This window comes from Nelusetta ayraudi, unplaced genomic scaffold (assembly GCF_046127955.1).
Source record: "Nelusetta ayraudi isolate G7.1 ecotype Tasmania unplaced genomic scaffold, CSIRO-AGI_Nayr_v1 ptg000260l, whole genome shotgun sequence".
Taxonomy (NCBI): Eukaryota; Metazoa; Chordata; class Actinopteri; order Tetraodontiformes; family Monacanthidae; genus Nelusetta; species Nelusetta ayraudi.
The window spans coordinates 1-18722 of NW_027466309.1; the positions used below are offsets into that span (position 1 = coordinate 1).

Sequence of the window (18722 nt, forward strand, 5' to 3'; positions counted from 1 at the left end):
AGTGCTTCAGCCAGTGAAAGCAGTGAAAGCAGTGAAAGCAGTGTTGTTTGGCACCGCACCGTTGGAAAATGCATTCCTCCAGAACTCTTGCACTTCTCCGGCCTCTCGGCTCTCTCCTGTTGAGATCAAACTGCCTGCAACGCAGCAGTCGGCTCCTCGTGCGAGCGGAATACTGGAGCGCCTCTGTCAACAAGACCCAGGTCGAGTCCAACATCACGCCTGCAAATCTCCTCAGCGTCAACTACTGCTGCTGCCGCAAGCCACAAGGCCTTCAACATCCTCGGTCACGACGTGTACAAGTTTGTGTGGGTCAGCGGAGGGCACAAAATACATCCTTTACTATCAGTCTTTGATGGTCGATGATTCCCTTCCTTTTGGGTTTCATCGCTGATTTCAAACAAATTTCCATCTTTGCCAAATCTGGATTTCAAAGTCCCGCCTCCTTCAATTTTCCCTCCTTCCTGACGCCAGCTGGATCAGAACCTGTGCCACATTCTATTGTACTGCCGAGCGGTAGGTCGGTTCCCACAGAATCTGAGCGGGCGTTATTGTCAGGCTGCTCGGGGGGTTCGGGCAGAGATGGGACGACGCACTGTGGATTCTCATCAGGCTGGGAAGGAGGAGGAGCCGGAGGAGGAGCCGGGAAACGATGGGAGGCAGCAGAGGATGGCGTGGGTCAATGGCGCCGGCCCGGACTCAAACCCCCGCAGCGCAGCGCGGCCGTGGCGTGGCATCAATTAGTCTGCGTCTGACGACTGTGTCACAGGAAAGATTAAAAATAGCAAAGGCGGAATTCCTGGCCCCGCAGAAGAGCCTGAAACTGCGAGCTGCAACCTGAAGCCAGCGTGCAGGCCAGGAAACCACAGCAAAGTCCCTTTAAACTGGGAGCAACTGGAAGGCAACAAAAAAAACACCACACTGGCGACACACACAATGTTGGAGGCGTCCGTGGGTCCGAGTGGGGGGGGGGGGTCCCGTTAATCCAGTGCATGTTGATAAATCCTCTTATCACCACACAGGAAGGTTTGTTGTCGCACGGCTGCAAACAGCGGCAGCCTCTCAGCTCCTCTGAAGGACGGTGAAGTCTGCAGACTTAATAAAACCCACACAGCCTCTCGGTGAGAACACTTCCGCCTGGACACCTCGTGGGAGTGACTCGTTTAAGAAATAGAAAATAACAAAGACGTAAAGAGCAGGTCATATTAAAGTTGCTCTGTGGTGGTGGTGGTGTTGGTGGTGTTGGTGGTCTGCATTGGGGGACCAGTAAGGAGGCGTGCGACTGTATTCTACCCTCCGTGCTCCAGCATGGGTCTCTCTCTCTCTCTCTCTCTCTCTCTCTCTCTCTCTCTCTCTCTCTCTCTCTCTCTCTCTCTCTCTCTCTCTCTCTCTCTCTCTCTCTCTCTCTCTCTCTCTCTCTCTCTCTCTCTCTCTCAACTTTTCCTCGTTTCAGTGCAGTTTGCGTGCCGTCATTACACAACTACAGGACTGATCCAATGCGGCTAATCACAGTAGTTCCTGCTGCCTATTGTTTGTAGATGTAACCCCCCCACCACCACCACCACCACCACCACTTAATCCCTTAGGGGCAGACAGTGGGGTGACAACACGTATGTCAATGTACAATGAACACCAGTAAAATAGTAAAACAGAGCAGCATCGGAGCCGTGTTTGAGGGTTAGGGTTGAAGCTCGCGAGGAACAAAGTGAGGAGACTGTGGAGGTCAACGTGAAGCAGAGGGAATGCGGCGGGGCGCGTGCTTGTTTCCCGCTGCTAATGCGATTCCAACAGAATGGCGTGGCCACCAAAAAAAGGCAAAAAAAACCTCCGTGTGGCACATTTTCATTATTTTTCCTCCACACAAAGCAAAGCAAAGCAAAACAAAGCAAAGTGTCGCCCGTCCTGGGGACGTTACCTCTGCCGTAGCCTTGGGTGTGTTTGGCGAAGCTGCGGACCACAGCCTCCACCGCCTCCTTCAGCACCGCCGGGTTCCCGGGGTTACAGTGGCCGGCGGCCCCGGGCCCCAGGCCGGATCCGATGCCGCCGTACAGGCTGTGGAGCTGCAGCGGCGGCGGCGGCGGCGGGGGCCCGCACGAGGCGGACAGGGAGGCCGGGGAGGAAAGCAGCGGCGCGATGGGCACCGTCACCCCGGGCCGGAGGGACGAGCGGAGGGTCCCGGTCGGACCCAAACCGAACCCGATGCCCGGCTGTAGCCTCGGAGGGCGGATACTGTCCGGGAGGAGGACGTTGGATTCCATTGTCCCGACGTAATGTCTGCCGAGTCCCGGTCCGGGTGGGATGAGGGAACCGTGGAAGCCGTCGGTCTCGGGGCTGGGTCGGGCTGTTCGGGTCCAAATGCTGGCTGCTTTTTGTCAGTGCCTGGTCAGAGGAGTCGGTAGCAGGCGTTCATTCGACACACACCAGTGCCGCGGCGCATCCTCACCGTCTGGATTAGACTGCGGGATTGTCAGTCAAGTGGTGCCTTCACGACCCCTCGTATTTTACACCCGCATCCTTTTTATGTATTATTATCGTTTATCTTGCTGAGGGGAAGTCAAACGTGCTTTGCGTCATGTCAATAAATCCGCTTCCAAGGAGTCAAGTTTCAGTTTACAAGTCATGAATTGGACTTTACCGGGGAAAAGTCTTAACAATAACAACATTGAAATGACGGTGAAAGATGATAAATCACCTCGCTTTACTTTTTGATTCCCCCCCCCCCCTGTGGATCCATAATGTACAGAACTCCAGGAGAGAACAGACGGCCGTCCCTCCAGAGTCCGGGACGAGCCGAGCTTCAGCGACCAGGGACCCGTTGGCTTTTATCCTGGATTGTAAAAAAAAAAAGTGCTTTTCTTTGGTTTTTATAAACAAATTGATGGATTCATTATTTCACAAGAAAAGCAAAGACAAAACACATTGCGCGTGCCTCATTGAATCATACATTGTTCAGCGTGAATTCACCCACACCAACAGAGTGATCACATTGTTCACCACCCCCACCCCCCCCCCCCCCCTTTGAGCACGCGAGACAGACTGAGAACATTTTCTCATCGCCAACTCTGGCAAATAGATTTTATTTTGGAGTGTCGCGCGGATTCTCTCCGACGTTTCTCTGGTTCCCTGAAGGCAGCAGGTGGAAAGTCAGAGAAAGATTGGGAGAAGAAATGTGAGCCCGCTGTGTTGCTCCGGTACAAGCAGAGTGTAACTGACTGCACTGAGGCTCGAGGCTGCAGCATGTGATTATAAGTCCGAGGCAGACTAACTCACTTCACTTGATAAGAGGGTGGAACAAATGGCAATGACTCCCTGCAGTCTGACTCGAGTTCCCACAAACAGACTCAAAGCCCAGCGGACCACCGAGGTTCAGCGGGAAACAAAGCGGTGAAGAGGAAACGGGCCTTCGTCTTTCGCTCCCAGAATTCCTTTTTCCCACTTTCCCTAGCCTGAGTTAAATTCCTGGTTCTGTCTGCGGCCTGGGCGGAGGCCAGCGGGGACGGGGGGGTTTGAAAAGGACTTCTTAAAGGAGAGTCAGCAAAAACACAACGCGGGCCGAGATGCCTCCAGCAGACAACCCTAACCCTGACCCAACAGTGTGATGTATGTGTTCTCCTGCTGAGTCAGCAGGCGGCCTCAGATATGCAGCTTGCATTGGGACATTGTTGTCTTGCGGTTGGGATCTTGTACGCGCTGCAGTGTTTTCCACACATGCAGGCCATCGGGCAGCCTCTCAGGTTTGCAAGGCCACAGTGAATAAATCAACTCGACAACCGCATGCCTTCCACGGCAGCCACTGGCACGCAGCAAGAAGGTTTAAAGTCGTGTGTTTTCTCCTGCTAATGTCACGCAGGAGACTTTCAGAAGATGTTTGTTTCAAAGAAAAAGAATAATACTCTCTGTATTGCTGCGCCGGATGCTTTGGTGGAGTGCAGTTAGCCAGCAACCAATGAAACATGAACGTTTGTCACTTTGTCAAAAGTCTGGAATTTCAACAAAAAAAAAAAGAATCCAAACTCTTTATACATTTCAAAGTTTATCTTATTATATTTTTTCCCTGCCACTGCTTCTTTCTTCTTTGAGGCCGAAACATCGTGAGATGTTTCCACGGGCAGCGTCCAGACGCAGTGAACGCACTCTGGACGCAGCGAGCGGCTGCTCGACATTCCCACATCTGCTTGTAATTCACTCTTTAGATTCAGGTTGGGATTTTCAGGCTCCCAACACCGGGCTTTTTCCCACTTGACCCACACGGACTCTCTCGGCCTCGGCGTCCAGCACTTAATGAAAAACCTCTGCTTGTTGTTTGTTTGTGCTGAGGTTTTGTCACGGATTTTGCTGCCCCTTGTCTTGCAGTTAGTTATTACTGGCAGGGGTGGAATACAGATGGCAATCAATGACTTTACAGCAGCCATAAAGATAGACTAGTAGCACGGCAAGCTGCTGCCCTTCAGTTCAGATAAGTGCACGTCTCTTGATGTCTCAACTGGTGTTCATGAAGGCAGAAATGATGTGTTTTATATCTGAAGATTGCAGTCAGCTTGAAGCTCCACGTGAAGCTCGCTGAGCTGAACGCAACTTAAAGCATATTACTGTCACACAGCTTGTCAGAGTAAACAAGTGGTAGCTTTAAAATCATTTTACAAAGCTAGCAGGCCATTAACAAAATAAAGTTGTCAGAGCGTTCCACTCTGCAGAGCAGGCCTACCACTGTGACAGCGAGTTGCATTTCCTTTAGATACTGTTTCCCTCCGCTATTGATCGTCCATCCATCTTCTAAACCCGCTTATTCCTATCCAGGGTCCTGGGGTTCTGCTGGAGCCCCTCCCCCAGCTGTCTTAGGGCGAAGGCAGGGTGGCACCCTTGACCGGTGGCCAGGTCATCGCAGGGCCATCGAGCATCATCCCAAGAACATGTAACGGAACTCATTTCATCAAATCCAGAAGCAATGAGAGATTTTGAAATGAAAAGTATAACTGAGGCGGTTTGACAGACTGAGCGTTGCACAACCGCAGCAGCACATGGAACCGGGTCAGCGGCACTTATCTTGTGTGTTCCAGCTGATATCCAGCTGTGATTGTGTTTGCGCCTTTATCCCCGGTGATAAGATGCTTGTCAGGGCAGCCAGCAGGGGACTTTTGCTTGGACTTTGAGTTTCTGCGCAGGTGGCAGAGTGAAAAACAAGGGTCAACGCCGCGTGTCCCCTCCTTGCACAAGCAGCATCCAATAGCCTCGTCTTCTTTTATCTGGGCCAATCGCAGTTGGGAGCGGTGACATCGGCTGCATCAGCAACACTGGACTATAAGAGGTGGGAGAATCCTTCAGGAAGCCACCATCCGGTCCACCATCTCCTGCCGTCCAGGTGAGTTCTCCTGCAACCACCGCGCTCCTCTTGAAATGCTCCTTTTACCTTTTACTTGTCCTGAATCAGGACTCGATGATTCCGCTATTGGTGATTTTTGTGTAAAGTAATGTCATTTTTAAGGTAAACTAAAAGAAAAATAACAACATAGACACAACACTGAGGAAAGATCACTGACTGAATTCTTTGCAGTCGTGCTTTTAAACCTGAAACAGATCCGAAGCGTCATATCGACTGGAATATATGAATACACCTTATTTAATACGCTAAGATGTGATCAAATGTCTCAGTCCAATGCTAGGACAGAAGAACAAAAATAAAACAGCAGAGTTATACCTGGTGGCAGAAAATAACAATCTGCCCCAGATTACAAAGTCTGGGAAGTGATGATACGTCACAGTAATAGAGGTCATGTGGACGTTGCAAAATAGCGCTGGGGTGTCATGGATTGGAAGCATCTGATTGGTCCAGCCACTGAATCAGAACACGACCGAGCTGGACCACAACTCAAGGTCCACTCGCTGGCTTCCTCCAGAACACCTGAGGAGCATCATTCATGTGTGGGCAACGACAACAAAGTGCTTTTCATTGAACAGTTTCTTTGAGATTGATTTGATGAGTCAGACTGAGTGAAGCTGCTTTATAACCGGAGAGTGAAGTGCAAGAGCAGCGTGAGTCTTACAGAGCCACTGTGTGACCCGCAGGTCCTCCCCACTCAGCAGCCATGAAACTGACACTCTTCGTCGCAGCCGTCGTGCTCGCCCTGGCCCACGGTACAGTGACCGCCGTCGCACAGCACTCACAGTCTCTTGTGTGGGAGCTGAATGTATGATTCCTTGTGTGTGTGTGTGTGTGTGTGTGTGTGTGTGTGTGTTTGAACCTGCCCACAGGAAGCCTTGCACAGGAGGCGACCGATTTCTCAAAGGTCAGCGATTACTTTCAGCAGCTGAGGGACCGGGTGACCGAAGAGTTCAGCACCTTGATGAACAACCCGGCCCTGCAGGAGCACGCCGAGTGAGTAGCGCACACACTGGGCCATAACATCAGAACTTCATCAAGACCATTCCAGACCAACTCCTTTAGCTTTCTCTTCTTTTTCTAATCAACGACCACACATGCAAATAAAGAAGGGATGGAAAAAGTCCTCCGTTGAACCAATGACCCGACCCAACGCCCTCTCTCTCATCTGACAAAGTCAGAGTTGTCTCACTGTGCTCATGTTTGCCCCCCCGCCCCCTCTGCAGGACCATCAGGGCCCAGGTGGAGCCACTGACCAGTCAGATCTCTGCCAAAATGGAGACTGACATCAAGCCCATGGTCAGCCAGCTGCAGCAGCAGATGGCCGAGCTCCTCCAGAGGCTGAAGGACCAGACTGCAGCCCTCAACTGAAGGTGCAGCAGTGGCTCCGCCCCAGCGCGGACCGCACTAAACCCAGCTGCTCTGTGTCAGCTCCTCAGAGAGCCGTTCCTCAGAGACTGAAGACACCGTCTCTCGTCCAGAGCGCAAATAAAAGCTTCATGCAAATATTGCCGTCTGTGTCGTGTTGTGTTGTGTGTGTCCGTGCTACTTTTTTTATTCCCATTAGAGAATTTCATTTACGGAGTCGGTGGGATTTATGGAATCCTATTGATGGTGCCTGAGAAGTCATTCAACAGCAACACTTGAATTATTTTAGCATATTTATTAAAGCAAGCAAAGGCAGAGGGAAAGTTCACACACAGGCCACGAGGGCCCAAACATTTAAAAGGGATAAAATGGCAGAAAGGAATGCTTTCAACTCCTCCGTTAGACCTCTCATCTAAAACCCTTCAACTGATTTTCTTTTTGTTTTTCCTTTTACTCTTTTTTTGGTTAAATTTTCTATTTTTTTAACCTTGCAAACCAGGCCCCCTGTTTCTCTTCACACAGGCCCGACCGGACACTTGTTGCATTTTTTTAATGTCTTATTTTCATTTCTTTTTGCTGTGTTTTAGGTTTTTCTTTTTTTCTTTTTTTTAACTTGTGAATGGATCTTCTTCCCTGTGGGTGAAGCTCGACACTCGAGGATCCCAACACTGTGGACAGAAAGCAAAGTGCTCATCAGCAATGTATCCACCAGGAGTTCTGACAGGTCGGTTGGTGGTTATTCAGAGAGTTGCACTGCATTGCCAGTCGAAGGCACAGTGTAAACACAGAGTGACGACTTCAGGACCTTGTTCTGGGAAAAACAAGAACTCACCTTGAGCTCAGACCACTGGGACTCCAGCTGGGTTGGTCACCGTCTTCTGTGCGTTCTCTTTAGCTTGGTGGGCCTGAAGCACAGCCACCGCCTCATCCACCTGGAACACAGTGATTGCCAAATGTCAAGTGCTCACAAGTCTAATGGGAAATACAAAGAAGGTGTACAGAGGAGAAGAAGAAGAAGAAGAAGAAGAAGAAGAAGCAGCAGCAGAACCTTTGAGCGGAGAGACTCTGGGGACTCCAGCATGTGCAGCAGCTCCGAGTTGTCGATCTCCAGCAGCATGCCGGTGATCTTTCCTGCCAGGCTCTGATGCATCGTCTGGATCAGCGGGAACAGACGCTCGCCTGCAGGACAGACACCGAGACACGGTGAATACTGGACCACTGTGGCAGACACCTTCAACATGCACAGCACGTGCAGCAGCCAGCTCTCAGCCAGAGCTGCTGCGAAGCCAACATGTGGAAGACGCACCCAGCATCTGCTTCTGCTCCTGCGGGGGAGCGGCGGCCAGCATGGAGGCGGTGAGCGGCTCCTGTCCCTGCACGTGCACCGCCGGCTGCAGGGACACAGACAGCAAAGAGGAGTTCAAGCACTGACCCTAACCCAGCGTCACTTCATCGGTCCAAAAAAACCAGTGGCTGTCCTTCAAAAGCAATGCGAGGCCTGCCAGTATCTGCTAGCTGTGCAGGTGCACAGGCCCAGGTGTGTGAATAAATGAAGAGCAGGGTCAGCACTGCCTTTCCATCACCTGGAATGGCACCAACCTGAGTATGGCAATAAAATGATTGGTGATGGAAACAAGTGGACTTGGAAAACCCTCTCCAACGTCTCTGGAAGGTTTGGAGGTTCTGGTGAGGTTCTGGTGAGGTTTCCCAGACGCATCCACACAGGCAGACTGCTAAAGTCTCATGGAAACTGTTTGTTTCTCTTTCTTTGCATTTACATGTCGCCGTACGTGACGTACCGGGTCACATGACCACTTGACTGAGCAGTGATGGTGCGTTATCTGGGCTTGGATCACATTCACACCAACAGGTGGCGCTACCTGCTGCATGCTGACCTGCGGCGGAGCGCTGATGTGCTGCTGGGTGTTGCGGACTCCTGCGGCGTACTTGTACTGAGGGACTCCCCGCACGGGGGCGCCTGCGGCCGCGGCGGCGCTGGGGGGGCGGGGCCCCATGGCTTGTGGCCCTGCAGGTGAAAATCAAAGCAGAGCAGACGGGTTAGCGACGCCTCGCGCTGCAGGGACGGCCGGGGCTTCCTTCCCGCCTGACAGCCACTGACCCACGCGCTGCGTGGACATCATGCGGGGCATCTGGGAAGCAGGTCGCATGGCGCCGAAGGTCTGGGGGCGTGGCGCCGAGGGCCGCATGGTGCCCGGCATGTTCTGGAAGTCTGCAAACAAACAAACAAAACCACGGCGTCGGTCACTCTGCCAGCTTCAGTTTACCAGCAGCAGCAATCTGAAGTCCACCAGCTGAGCCACCCTGGTTCCCCTGGTTCCTGACCCTGGTTCCCTGACCCTGGTTCCCCTGACCCTAGACCCTGGTTCCCCTGACCCTGGTTCCCCTGACCCCTGACCCTGGTTCCCCTGAACCCTGACACTGGTTCCCCTGAACCCTGACCCTGGTTCCCCTGACCCTAGACCCTGGTTCCCCTGGTTCCCCTGACCCTGGTTCCCTGACCCTGGTTCCCCAGACCCTGGTTCCCCAGACCCTGGTTCCCCTGGTTCCCTGACCCTGGTTCCCTGACCCTGGTTCCCCTGACCCCAGACCCTGGTTCCCCTGGTTCCCCTGACCCTGGTTCCCCTGAACCCTGACACTGGTTCCCCTGACCCCTGACCCTGGTTCCCTGACCCTGGTTCCCCTGACCCCAGACCCTGGTTCCCCTGACCTAGGTTCCCCTGAACCCTGGCCCTGGTTCCCCTGGTTCCCAGACCCTGGTTCCCCTGACCCTGGTTCCCCTGACCCTGGTTCCCAGACCCTGGTTCCCCTGACCCTGGTTCCCTGACCCTGGTTCCCCTGAACCCTGACCCTGGCTCCCCTGGTTCCCTGACCCTGGCTCCCCTGACCCTGGTTCCCCTGACCCTGGTTCTGACTGCATTTCACTCTCAACTTATTGAGTAGTTTATCTCTTAATGCGTATGTATGAGAACCTTGCTCCGGGTAAACCATGAACCCAGCCAAGTCCTGCACACTGGACCTGGCAGTGGACCTGGCACTGGACCTGGCAGTGGACCTGGCACTGGACCTGGCACTGGACCTGGCAGTGGAGCGGCGGTTTCAAACATTGACTCACGCTGTGGCCGGACGCCCTGGGTGGCCCAGCGCGGGCTCGGTCGCAGCTGGGCCATCTGGCCAGCGGCCGGGTAGTAGGCGGCCCGGTTCTGGGCCTGAGGCACGGCCGTCATGAAGTAGCCGGAGGGCGGAGCCGGCTGGTAGGGGTTGATGACGGGGTTGGGCACCGCCCTCATGCTGGCCATGCGCTGCATGTACTGGTTGGTGAGGTGGGCCTGGCGCTCCTCCTTGCGCTGGGCCAGGGCCACGTACAGCGGCTTGGTGGCCACGATGCGTCCGTTCATCTCCGTCACCGCCTTGGTGGCCTCCTCCGGCGAGGAGAAGCACACGAAGCCAAAGCCTTTGCTGCGCCCTCCCTCCATCATCACCTGCAGAGGACAGACGGCAGCAGCGTGAGAGGGAGGGAGGGAGGGAGGGGGGGAAGGAGGGACGGAGGGATGGAGGGAGGGAGGGACGGACGGAGGGAGGGAAGGAGGGAGGGACGGAGGGAGGGAGGGAGGGACGGAGGGACGGACGGACGGACGGACGGACGGACGGACGGACGGAAGGATGAAGGGACGGAGGGACGGAGGGAAGGAGGGAAGGGACGGACGGACGGAGGGAGGGAAGGATGGATGGGGGAGGGACGGACGGACGGACGGAGGGAGGGAAGGAGGGAAGGATGAAGGGAGGGAGGGACGGAGGGACGGAGGGACGGACGGACGGAGGGAGGGAAGGAGGGAAGGGACGGGCGGACGGAGGGAGGGAAGGAGGGAAGGGACGGGCGGACGGACGGAGGAAGGGAGGGAAGGATGGATGGGAGAGGGATGGACGGGCGGAGGGATGGAGGGAGGGAGGGAGGGATGGAGGGATGGAGGGAGGGATGGAGGGACGGAGGGACGGACGGAGGGAGGGAAGGAGGGAAGGGACGGGCGGACGGACGGAGGAAGGGAGGGAAGGATGGATGGGAGAGGGATGGACGGGCGGAGGGATGGAGGGAGGGAGGGAGGGATGGAGGGATGGAGGGAGGGACGGACGGAGGGACGGAGGGACTTCCTGCTTCCTTCTGAAGCAGGAAGTGGGGGCAGTAGGTGGAGCTAAAGCACCTGCAGGCCTCAGTTTGTTCCAGCCACACAGGGTTTGTCTGAAAGTTTGCTCGACTCAGTTATCCAGGTGAAGGATAAATATTGTAGCAACTTTGAAATGTATTGTTTATTATTATTGTTTGAAGTGTTGAACTGGGTCAAGCCGACCCGTCTGCTGTTCAGCATCGAGTGCTCCTGCTGTGTTCTGGAACTGTTGAGATGCTTCTAGAGGGGGATCCTCTGTCGTGTTGATTGATTATTGATGATAAGAATGTGTGATTTAAATGCATCACTAACAATGCTTGTGCACTTGAATATTTTGAGGTTTATTGCAGTGACCGTGCTCTATTTTGCCATTGCACTTTCAATCCCAGCTCACATCTGGGTGCAGCGAGAGGCTGCGTGGAAGGAGCTTCAGCGCTACTTCCTGACTCTCGTGTCTGTGAGTTTGGCTGGCTGTCAAACTGTGGTTGCTACACTTCTCGGAGGAAAGTAGAGGCTGCATCACAGCAATGGCTACACTGACCACACTGAGAGACACTGTGGAGACCCACGGAGAGGAGCGCAGTGATGCACAAGGACAACACTGATGCTGTGTCTCAGTTCAGGGTCTGCAGCCTTCAGACAGAGTGTCCTCCCTCTGAAGGAAACGTCCTTCGAGTACCCAGCCTAGAAGGACACTTCCTTCAGACAGAGTGTCCTCCCTCTGAAGGAAGCGTCCTTCGAGTACCCAGCCTAGAAGGACGGACCAAACCCCGCCTCCCCGGTAACCACACGGGACGGTCTAGCCTTCGGCGTAGTTCCTTGTTTCGTCACCGCCGTTCCCTCCTGCTAGCCAACCCCAGAAGTGACGTTTCTATAGCATTAAGCTAACCATTGGTTCGCGTTGGATGATCAAATAAATAAAGTCCTACGTTAAAAACTGATACTTCATGTGAAACTTCAATACTTGAATTTATATGTGGTGTCTTTGCCAGTAGATGGCGCTGATTTCAGCCGACTTCCCAGGATCCCAGGATGCTTTGCAGCAGCACGCAAAGCATCCTGGGATACACAAGTACGTGAAGGATAGTAGCGGTGCATCCTTGGAATCAGCTAAAACGAGTGCGCATTTCCCAGTACGCATTCTGAGCGTCCTAAGCACCCTCGGGAAGTGGGAGGAGCCTTCGCGCAGTGCGATGACGCAGCTTCCTTTCAAAATGCGGACTTCAAGGATGCAGAGCCTGAACTGAGACACAGCATGAGGATCAACACAGAGAGGCAGTCAGACAGGATGTGAGCTCGTCAACAACAGGATGTGAGGTCGTCAACAACAGGATGTGAGCTCGTCTCCCCGGTCTCCAACCAGATCAGAGTTTCATTGCAGTCGTCAACAAGATGTCATTCAGAATAAACGGCCCAGTTTCTAATAATTACCGTCGCTCGGCGTCAACGGGGACAATTTGTTCACGACCGCCTTCAAAATAAAAACATTCATTCTCACCTTTGCGCTCGTTATTGTGCCAAAAGGAGTGAACTCCTTTCGCAGACGTTCGTCATCAATTCCATCATCGAGGTTCTTTACGTACAAGTTGACGCCCTGAAAATGAAAAAAAGCAAAGAATAAACAAACAAACAAACAAACAAACAAAGCCTCGTTCATCATCAGAGAAAAGCAACAGGGCCACAGAGGAAGGCGAGCCCGGCGGGTACGGGTTTGTCTGCAGGACGTTTTTATCCCCAGACTCCACAGAGAATCTGAGGCCCATGAAATGCATCGTCGCTGTTGCAGCCACTTTGGCCAGTGCGACCTACTGAGGAGGCCACACTGAATCTGACAAAGCTGCAGACTCCTGGGACAGTTGAGCTGGGAGCAGACAGACTCACCTGGTAGCAGAGAGACTCACCTGGTAGCAGAGAGACTCACCTGGGAGCAGAGACTCACCTGGGAGCAGAGACTCACCTGGGAGCAGAGAGACTCACCTGGGAGCAGAGAGACACCTGGTAGCAGAGAGACTCACCTGGTAGCAGAGAGACTCACCTGGTAGCAGACAGACTCACCTGGTAGCAGAGACTCACCTGGGAGCAGAGAGACACCTGGTAGCAGAGAGACTCACCTGGGAGCAGAGAGACTCACCTGGTAGCAGACAGACTCACCTGGTAGCAGAGAGACTCACCTGGTAGCAGAGAGACTCACCTGGGAGCAGAGAGACTCACCTGGGAGCAGAGAGACTCACCTGGGAGCAGAGACTCACCTGGGAGCAGAGAGACACCTGGTAGCAGAGAGACTCACCTGGTAGCAGAGAGACTCACCTGGTAGCAGACAGACTCACCTGGTAGCAGAGACTCACCTGGGAGCAGAGAGACTCACCTGGGAGCAGAGAGACTCACCTGGGAGCAGAGACTCACTTGGGAGCAGAGACTCACCTGGGAGCAGAGACTCACTTGGGAGCAGAGACTCACCTGGGAGCAGAGAGACTCACCTGGGAGCAGAGAGACTCACTTGGGAGCAGAGACTCACCTGGGAGCAGAGAGACTCACTTGGGAGCAGAGAGACTCACCTGGGAGCAGAGACTCACTTGGGAGCAGAGACTCACCTGGGAGCAGAGACTCACTTGGGAGCAGAGACTCACCTGGGAGCAGAGAGACTCACCTGGGAGCAGAGAGACTCACCTGGGAGCAGAGACTCACCTGGGAGCAGAGAGACACACCTGGTAGCAGACAGACTCACCTGGTAGCGAGTCATGCGGTCTTGCTTCATCGCCTCAAACTTGCGCTTGAGCTCCGTCTGGCGCTCCACTTTCTTCTGAGCGCGGCCGACGTAGATGAGCCTGCCGTTCATCTCCTTCCCGTTCATCTCGTCTACCGCCTGCAAGCAGGTGGGATTGAACGGACGGGTTGAGGAGCGCCGGGCGGACGAGTCGGCCACTGCCAAACGGAGATCTTTTACCTTCTGGGCGTCTTCGTGCCTCTCGAAGCTGACGAAGCCGAAGCCTCGAGACTTTCCGCCGTCGTCCGTCATGACGCGGATGCTCATGGCGTTTCCTACACAAGCACAGAGTCCGTCTTGACCGCGCACAGACAGGCGAGCGTGCAGCCGGCCTGCGGGGGAGTCCCCCAGTGACTCACCGTACTGGTTGAACATCTCCCTCAGCTTCTCGTCGTCCATGTCGTCGCCAAAGTTTTTCACATAGACGTTGGTGAACTCCTTGGCTCGGGCTCCCAGTTCGGCCTCCCGCTCTTTCCGAGACTTGAAGCGCCCCACGAACCTGACGCACACAACGAGCCGCAATCATCTGCACGAATCCTCATGACAACTGCGAGCTGCGGTGTTATTAGTGCGCCCTGTGCATCACAGTCACTAAAGCATCACCCAGTAAGACAAGTGAACATTAGTACACCACCATGTAAAAGGAACATTCACTTACACTTTCCTGTCATTGAGCAGCATGCCATTCATTTTCTCAATGGCTCGCTCGGCTGCCTCTTGAGTCTCAAAATGCACAAAGCCGTAGCCTTTCGAGCCATTCTCATCACAAACCACCTTCGAGAAGAAGAAAACATGCGGCCTTTCAAACAACCACACATCCATGCAAAAGAAAGCAGACAAAGTTTGCAACACTTTAGCTCAGGTAGGCATGGAGTTTTTTTCTATTGTGTTTATCAAGGAGAGCTCTGGTTGGTCACGTCCTGGGAATATCATTGGCTTCTAAGCTGACAGTGAAAAATGCAACGTGGTGTCCAAGGCAACGGTTCGGCTAAAGGCCAAATGGAAGATTCTTTTTTTTTTTTTTACATTTATGCCTGTCAGCAAACTGAAGGCTGATTTGAAACAGGAGACAGCGGTTGGTAATACCTTGCATGACAGGATGTTCCCAAACGCAGAGAAGGTGTCATACAGAGCCTTGTTGTCAATGGACTTGTCAAGGTTCTTGATGAAGATGTTTCCCACGCCGCTCTTCCTCAGTGACGGGTCACGCTGTGACCACATGATGCGCACAGGCCGCCCCTTGATCACATCAAAGTTCATGGTGTCCAGTGCACGCTCGGCTACAAAGAAGCAAAGCTGAGGTCAGCGGGGAGTCGCCGCGCTCGCAGCCGCACGTTTTTAAAGCAACCAAAGCGACGAGAACATTGTTATGGGCGGGGCCACCGGCCGTTGGAGTGCCCCTCCCCTCCCTCCCCCCAGTTTAAAGGCCTTTGAAATGAAAAAGTGGCTTTTCCGGTATCTTCCAAGGGATCCTCTCCATCCTTGTGATATCCCAAGCCAACCAGGCGTGATTGAGAAATATACCCAAGCTTTGATGTGTTGACATCAGGTCTGCCAGGGTTCGGGTTAGGGTTGCGTCACATGTACCCGCCTGAAAGTCAACAACTTCATCAGCACTTTGTCTAAAATGACCCTTTTGAGACGCACACGATTCAGTGTTGCTGTGCCGCTGGTTAGTGGCTCAATACAGTACAACGTTGGCCAGTCCTTACTTCTTATTGGGCGTTACCATCAGTAATTATTACCGTACTAGCCGTCACACTTTCACCACTTTGCACTCGCAGGATTATTATGACATTTGCTATTTAGTTCCAGGACAAAACAAGCTAGTCGGTTGGTGTGAGGTTAGAACTCATTTATCTCTGCAGAGACGCCCACAACCAGCAGATGCACACAGACATGTGCTCTTATCTTTGGAAGACAGAAAATACTATGAGGGTAGAAAATGGCCCAGTCAATCAAACAGACTAGCGCGGCATTTTAGGATTTGCAAAGTTCAAATTAAAGAAAGGATATTGATCCCCAGTCAGACTGAATCAATTTAGAAATTCTGCAAAGATTTGAAGAACACCGTCAGAAATAGCAGAAATTCATGTGTGTGCTGTTCAATGAACTGAGCATTGAGCATTTTGCTGACGACCTCTGTGGTACATTTGACCAGAACAGCGCAGCAGTGCTATTTTACTGTCGGCGAGGGACTCTGAGACCAGACAGACGAAGGAAGTCTTACGTCTTCGTCTTCTTCTTCTAGTAGGTTTGATGACAGGAGGCATCTGAAACCGTTGCATTTCTGCTACCCTTGCTACCTTAACCTTAAGGGTTTTTTTTTATTTTTTATTTTATTACCTATTCTAAGTTACTTTTACAAACCCAGGCTACCAACACCAGCTCCATGAGATACTTATGCAGGAAATGCCTTTGATCCAAGATCAAAGTTACGCAGCAAATTGTCCTTTTGTAGCTTTGGTTGCACTTAATGCTAACGACCATCAGTTAAAAAGAAATAACAACCAAAGCGGCCCTGCGATGAACTGGCGACTTGTCCGGGGTGTCACCCTGCCTTCGCCCTATGACAGCTGGGAGGGGCTCCAGCAGACCCCCAGGACCCTGAGCTGGGGAGTAAGCGGGTATGGAAGATGAATGAATGAACCAACGAGCAAAGTTGGCTGCCAGATGAATGTTGAATGCATGCCGTTATTCAGTCTCCCCCCTACTGTGTGACAAGTGCGTGGAAAATCTGGACTATTTATTGGTCAACACAACCTGATTATAGCAAAGTACATCAAATCAGACATGAACTGCTCTGCCAACCAGTAACCAGGACACTGCATTCAGCTCTGTGTACGCACGAAACCCCCCTCTCTCTCTCTCTCGATTTGCATTTTATTTTTGTTTAGCAGTCCTGTGATGTAGTTGCGGTGGGTGGGGTGTAGGGGAGGGGAGGGGGGGTATCGGGGAGGGGAGGGCAGGGGAGGGGTGGGGTGTTGCAGAGCCGGGGGATTTTTCGCTACGCCACTGCTGGGTGGGAGGTTGACGTGAGGAAATCCGACCAACAACGCGTCGGCCGCAGTCACGTTTGGGGCGAGGGGGGGGGCACGCTGCTTCCACATGACATCAACATTTATCTGAAAATACCTTCCCCAAACCGCCAGCGACCCCCCACCACCACCACGCGCCACATTCCCCCCAGGATACATACCGTCAGCTGGCTGCTGGAAGTTAACATAGGCGTATCCGAGAGAACGCCGAGTAATCATGTCCCTGCACACCCGGATGGACAGGATGGCCCCGGCCGGGCTGAATTTCTCGTACAGCATGGCCTCAGTCACGTCTTGGTGGAGGTCCCCGACGTAGAGGGAGGCCATGGGGTAACTGGGAGCACTGGGGTTCATGGTGGCTCGTGCCGGCCGCCTCGATCAACGCGCGATTCGACGCGGAAACTTTTCGACTGTGAGAATCTGCGCCGCCGCGTCACTTTACGGTAACCCGGCAAACACCGGCGTGTCGTCGCTTCGGGGAGACTTTCGCCGGCGCTTTCCTCGACAGATGAGATGTCGACGAATAATGTCTAAGATAGAGGTTTTTTAAAAAAAAAAAAAAAAACCCGTCCAAGGAATCTGACGCGCGACGTTAGACCAAAGTGAACGTGAGTCGGCCTCGCTTTACATCCAGGAGCACGTCGACGGACAATTTAGTGGTTGAGCGTAATGTTGGGCAGGCGTTACCGTTCCGTCCTCGAGGGTCCAGCTTCACTGACTCGTTACAAAAAGAAGATAAAGAAAAGATTTATTTTTTGTATTATTTTTTTTTTTAAAATATTTTGAGATTTTTTTGTATTTTTTTTTATTTTTATAGAATGTGTGCCGAGCGAGCTCAGGAGCACACGCGCTCTCACACAGGACTAACGGCCGGGGTTGAGGAGTAGGCAACCAGGAAGTCGTTGTTTATATACCACACACCGCGTCATCACAAAACAGCCAATCACATTCTCTCGCCCAAAACAACCCGACAGGGGGGCGTTCACGGCAAAGTAAAGGCGTGATGATGAAATCGCACAGAAATGTAAGGCGAAAGACTTCCAGTGGCTGATTGTTAGACCGTAGATAGAAGAACGCTGTAGTTTAACGACGGCTTCCGGTGGGGCAGCACACGTTCGGCTTGGATGTGTTGGCATTGTCACAGCTCACAGTGCTTGAAATGTCAACTGCTGGTGGCCAAGCGTTGTGTTGTGAAGTTCAGTTTCCTTTCTTTCCCTTTTTGAAAATAATAATAATAAAATACATGTGTATATCAAATGTACTTCTTTCTTTTTGTCCAGCCCGGTAATTTGCTGAATCAGCTGTTTGAAAAGTTCACTATGAACACGATGAACAGACAAATTATGTGTATAGACTTGCAGGAAACTGCGTATTTAGTTAGCCCTATGTTTACAGCTTCCCACAAACTCATTGAGTTTAAGCTTCCTGCTAAAACTGAGGGCAAAACCAAATCACTGAGCTTGGAGAGGTAACAGGCCTCTTTGTGACATCACAAAAGTCTAATCTTCACATGTGTGTGTGTGTGTGTGTGTGTGTGTGTGTGTGTGTGTGTTGTTTTTAAGCATATCGACATGTGTACTACAGTCAATCTGTGAGCCGACGGGGGCGGGGCAGAGTCCAGTCATAAGATGACACAATGCCACTGTCCCCCATTAATGAATTCATTGTATGGGGAGATCCCAGTGTTTGAGGTGGCCAGAGCAAACAATGTGTGTGTGTGTGTGTGTGTGTGTGTCGTTCACTGAGAAGTGGCAAAGCAGAGAAAATACGTTTCACATCTCTGCAATTAAAGACTGCTTCTATCATTTCTAATTATGATTTGATATGAAAACAGATGAGACGCTAGCTTGAGTAAATCAGTCAGAAAAACCTTCCAACGGTTCTAAAATCATCGACCAATGTTTGGATCTTTGTGTGAACGCCAGGCTTCAATGGAGCATCCTCACATGGATAATTATCAAACACTTTGGGTTCACCGACAGGATGGAGACCCTAAG

At 52.5% G+C, this 18722-nt stretch overlaps 2 protein-coding genes, 1 non-coding gene and 1 pseudogene across 5 annotated transcripts; 1 reads left to right on the forward strand and 3 right to left on the reverse strand.

The window, feature by feature from the left end:
* Positions 1-1879: 1879 nt before the first annotated feature.
* Positions 1880-2517, reverse strand: LOC142882390 (LIX1-like protein pseudogene; annotated as a pseudogene).
* A 2742-nt stretch (positions 2518-5259) lies between these two features.
* LOC142882389 (type-4 ice-structuring protein-like) lies at positions 5260-6767 on the forward strand. Its single transcript, XM_076017121.1, has 4 exons — positions 5260-5356; positions 6061-6129; positions 6247-6370; positions 6601-6767. The coding sequence occupies exons 2-4, from the start codon at positions 6081-6083 to the stop codon at positions 6743-6745; spliced, it is 318 nt and encodes a 105-aa protein (XP_075873236.1). The 5' UTR covers positions 5260-5356; positions 6061-6080; the 3' UTR covers positions 6746-6767.
* Positions 6768-7022: 255 nt separating this feature from the next.
* LOC142882384 (polyadenylate-binding protein 1A-like) lies at positions 7023-17603 on the reverse strand. Of its 3 annotated transcripts, none has more exons than XM_076017108.1 (14): positions 16887-17603; positions 14774-14967; positions 14346-14461; positions 14047-14186; positions 13868-13962; positions 13649-13786; positions 12422-12517; positions 9876-10242; positions 8862-8972; positions 8638-8768; positions 8049-8133; positions 7791-7921; positions 7575-7674; positions 7023-7410 (listed from the first exon to the last, which is right to left on the reverse strand). In XM_076017108.1, exons 1-13 carry the CDS (start codon positions 17077-17079, stop codon positions 7582-7584), a joined length of 1890 nt encoding a protein of 629 aa, XP_075873223.1. In that variant the 5' UTR covers positions 17080-17603; the 3' UTR covers positions 7023-7410; positions 7575-7581. The 3 variants fall into 3 exon arrangements, with proteins under 3 accessions (XP_075873223.1, XP_075873222.1, XP_075873224.1); XM_076017107.1 differs by having other exon boundaries at positions 8623-8768; XM_076017109.1 differs by lacking the exon at positions 16887-17603 and adding an exon at positions 15918-16070 and having other exon boundaries at positions 8623-8768.
* On the reverse strand, positions 12633-12765 carry LOC142882403 (small nucleolar RNA SNORA5). Its single transcript, XR_012925782.1, has one exon. It is a non-coding gene; the product is annotated as a small nucleolar RNA SNORA5 (small nucleolar RNA).
* Positions 17604-18722: the final 1119 nt, after the last annotated feature.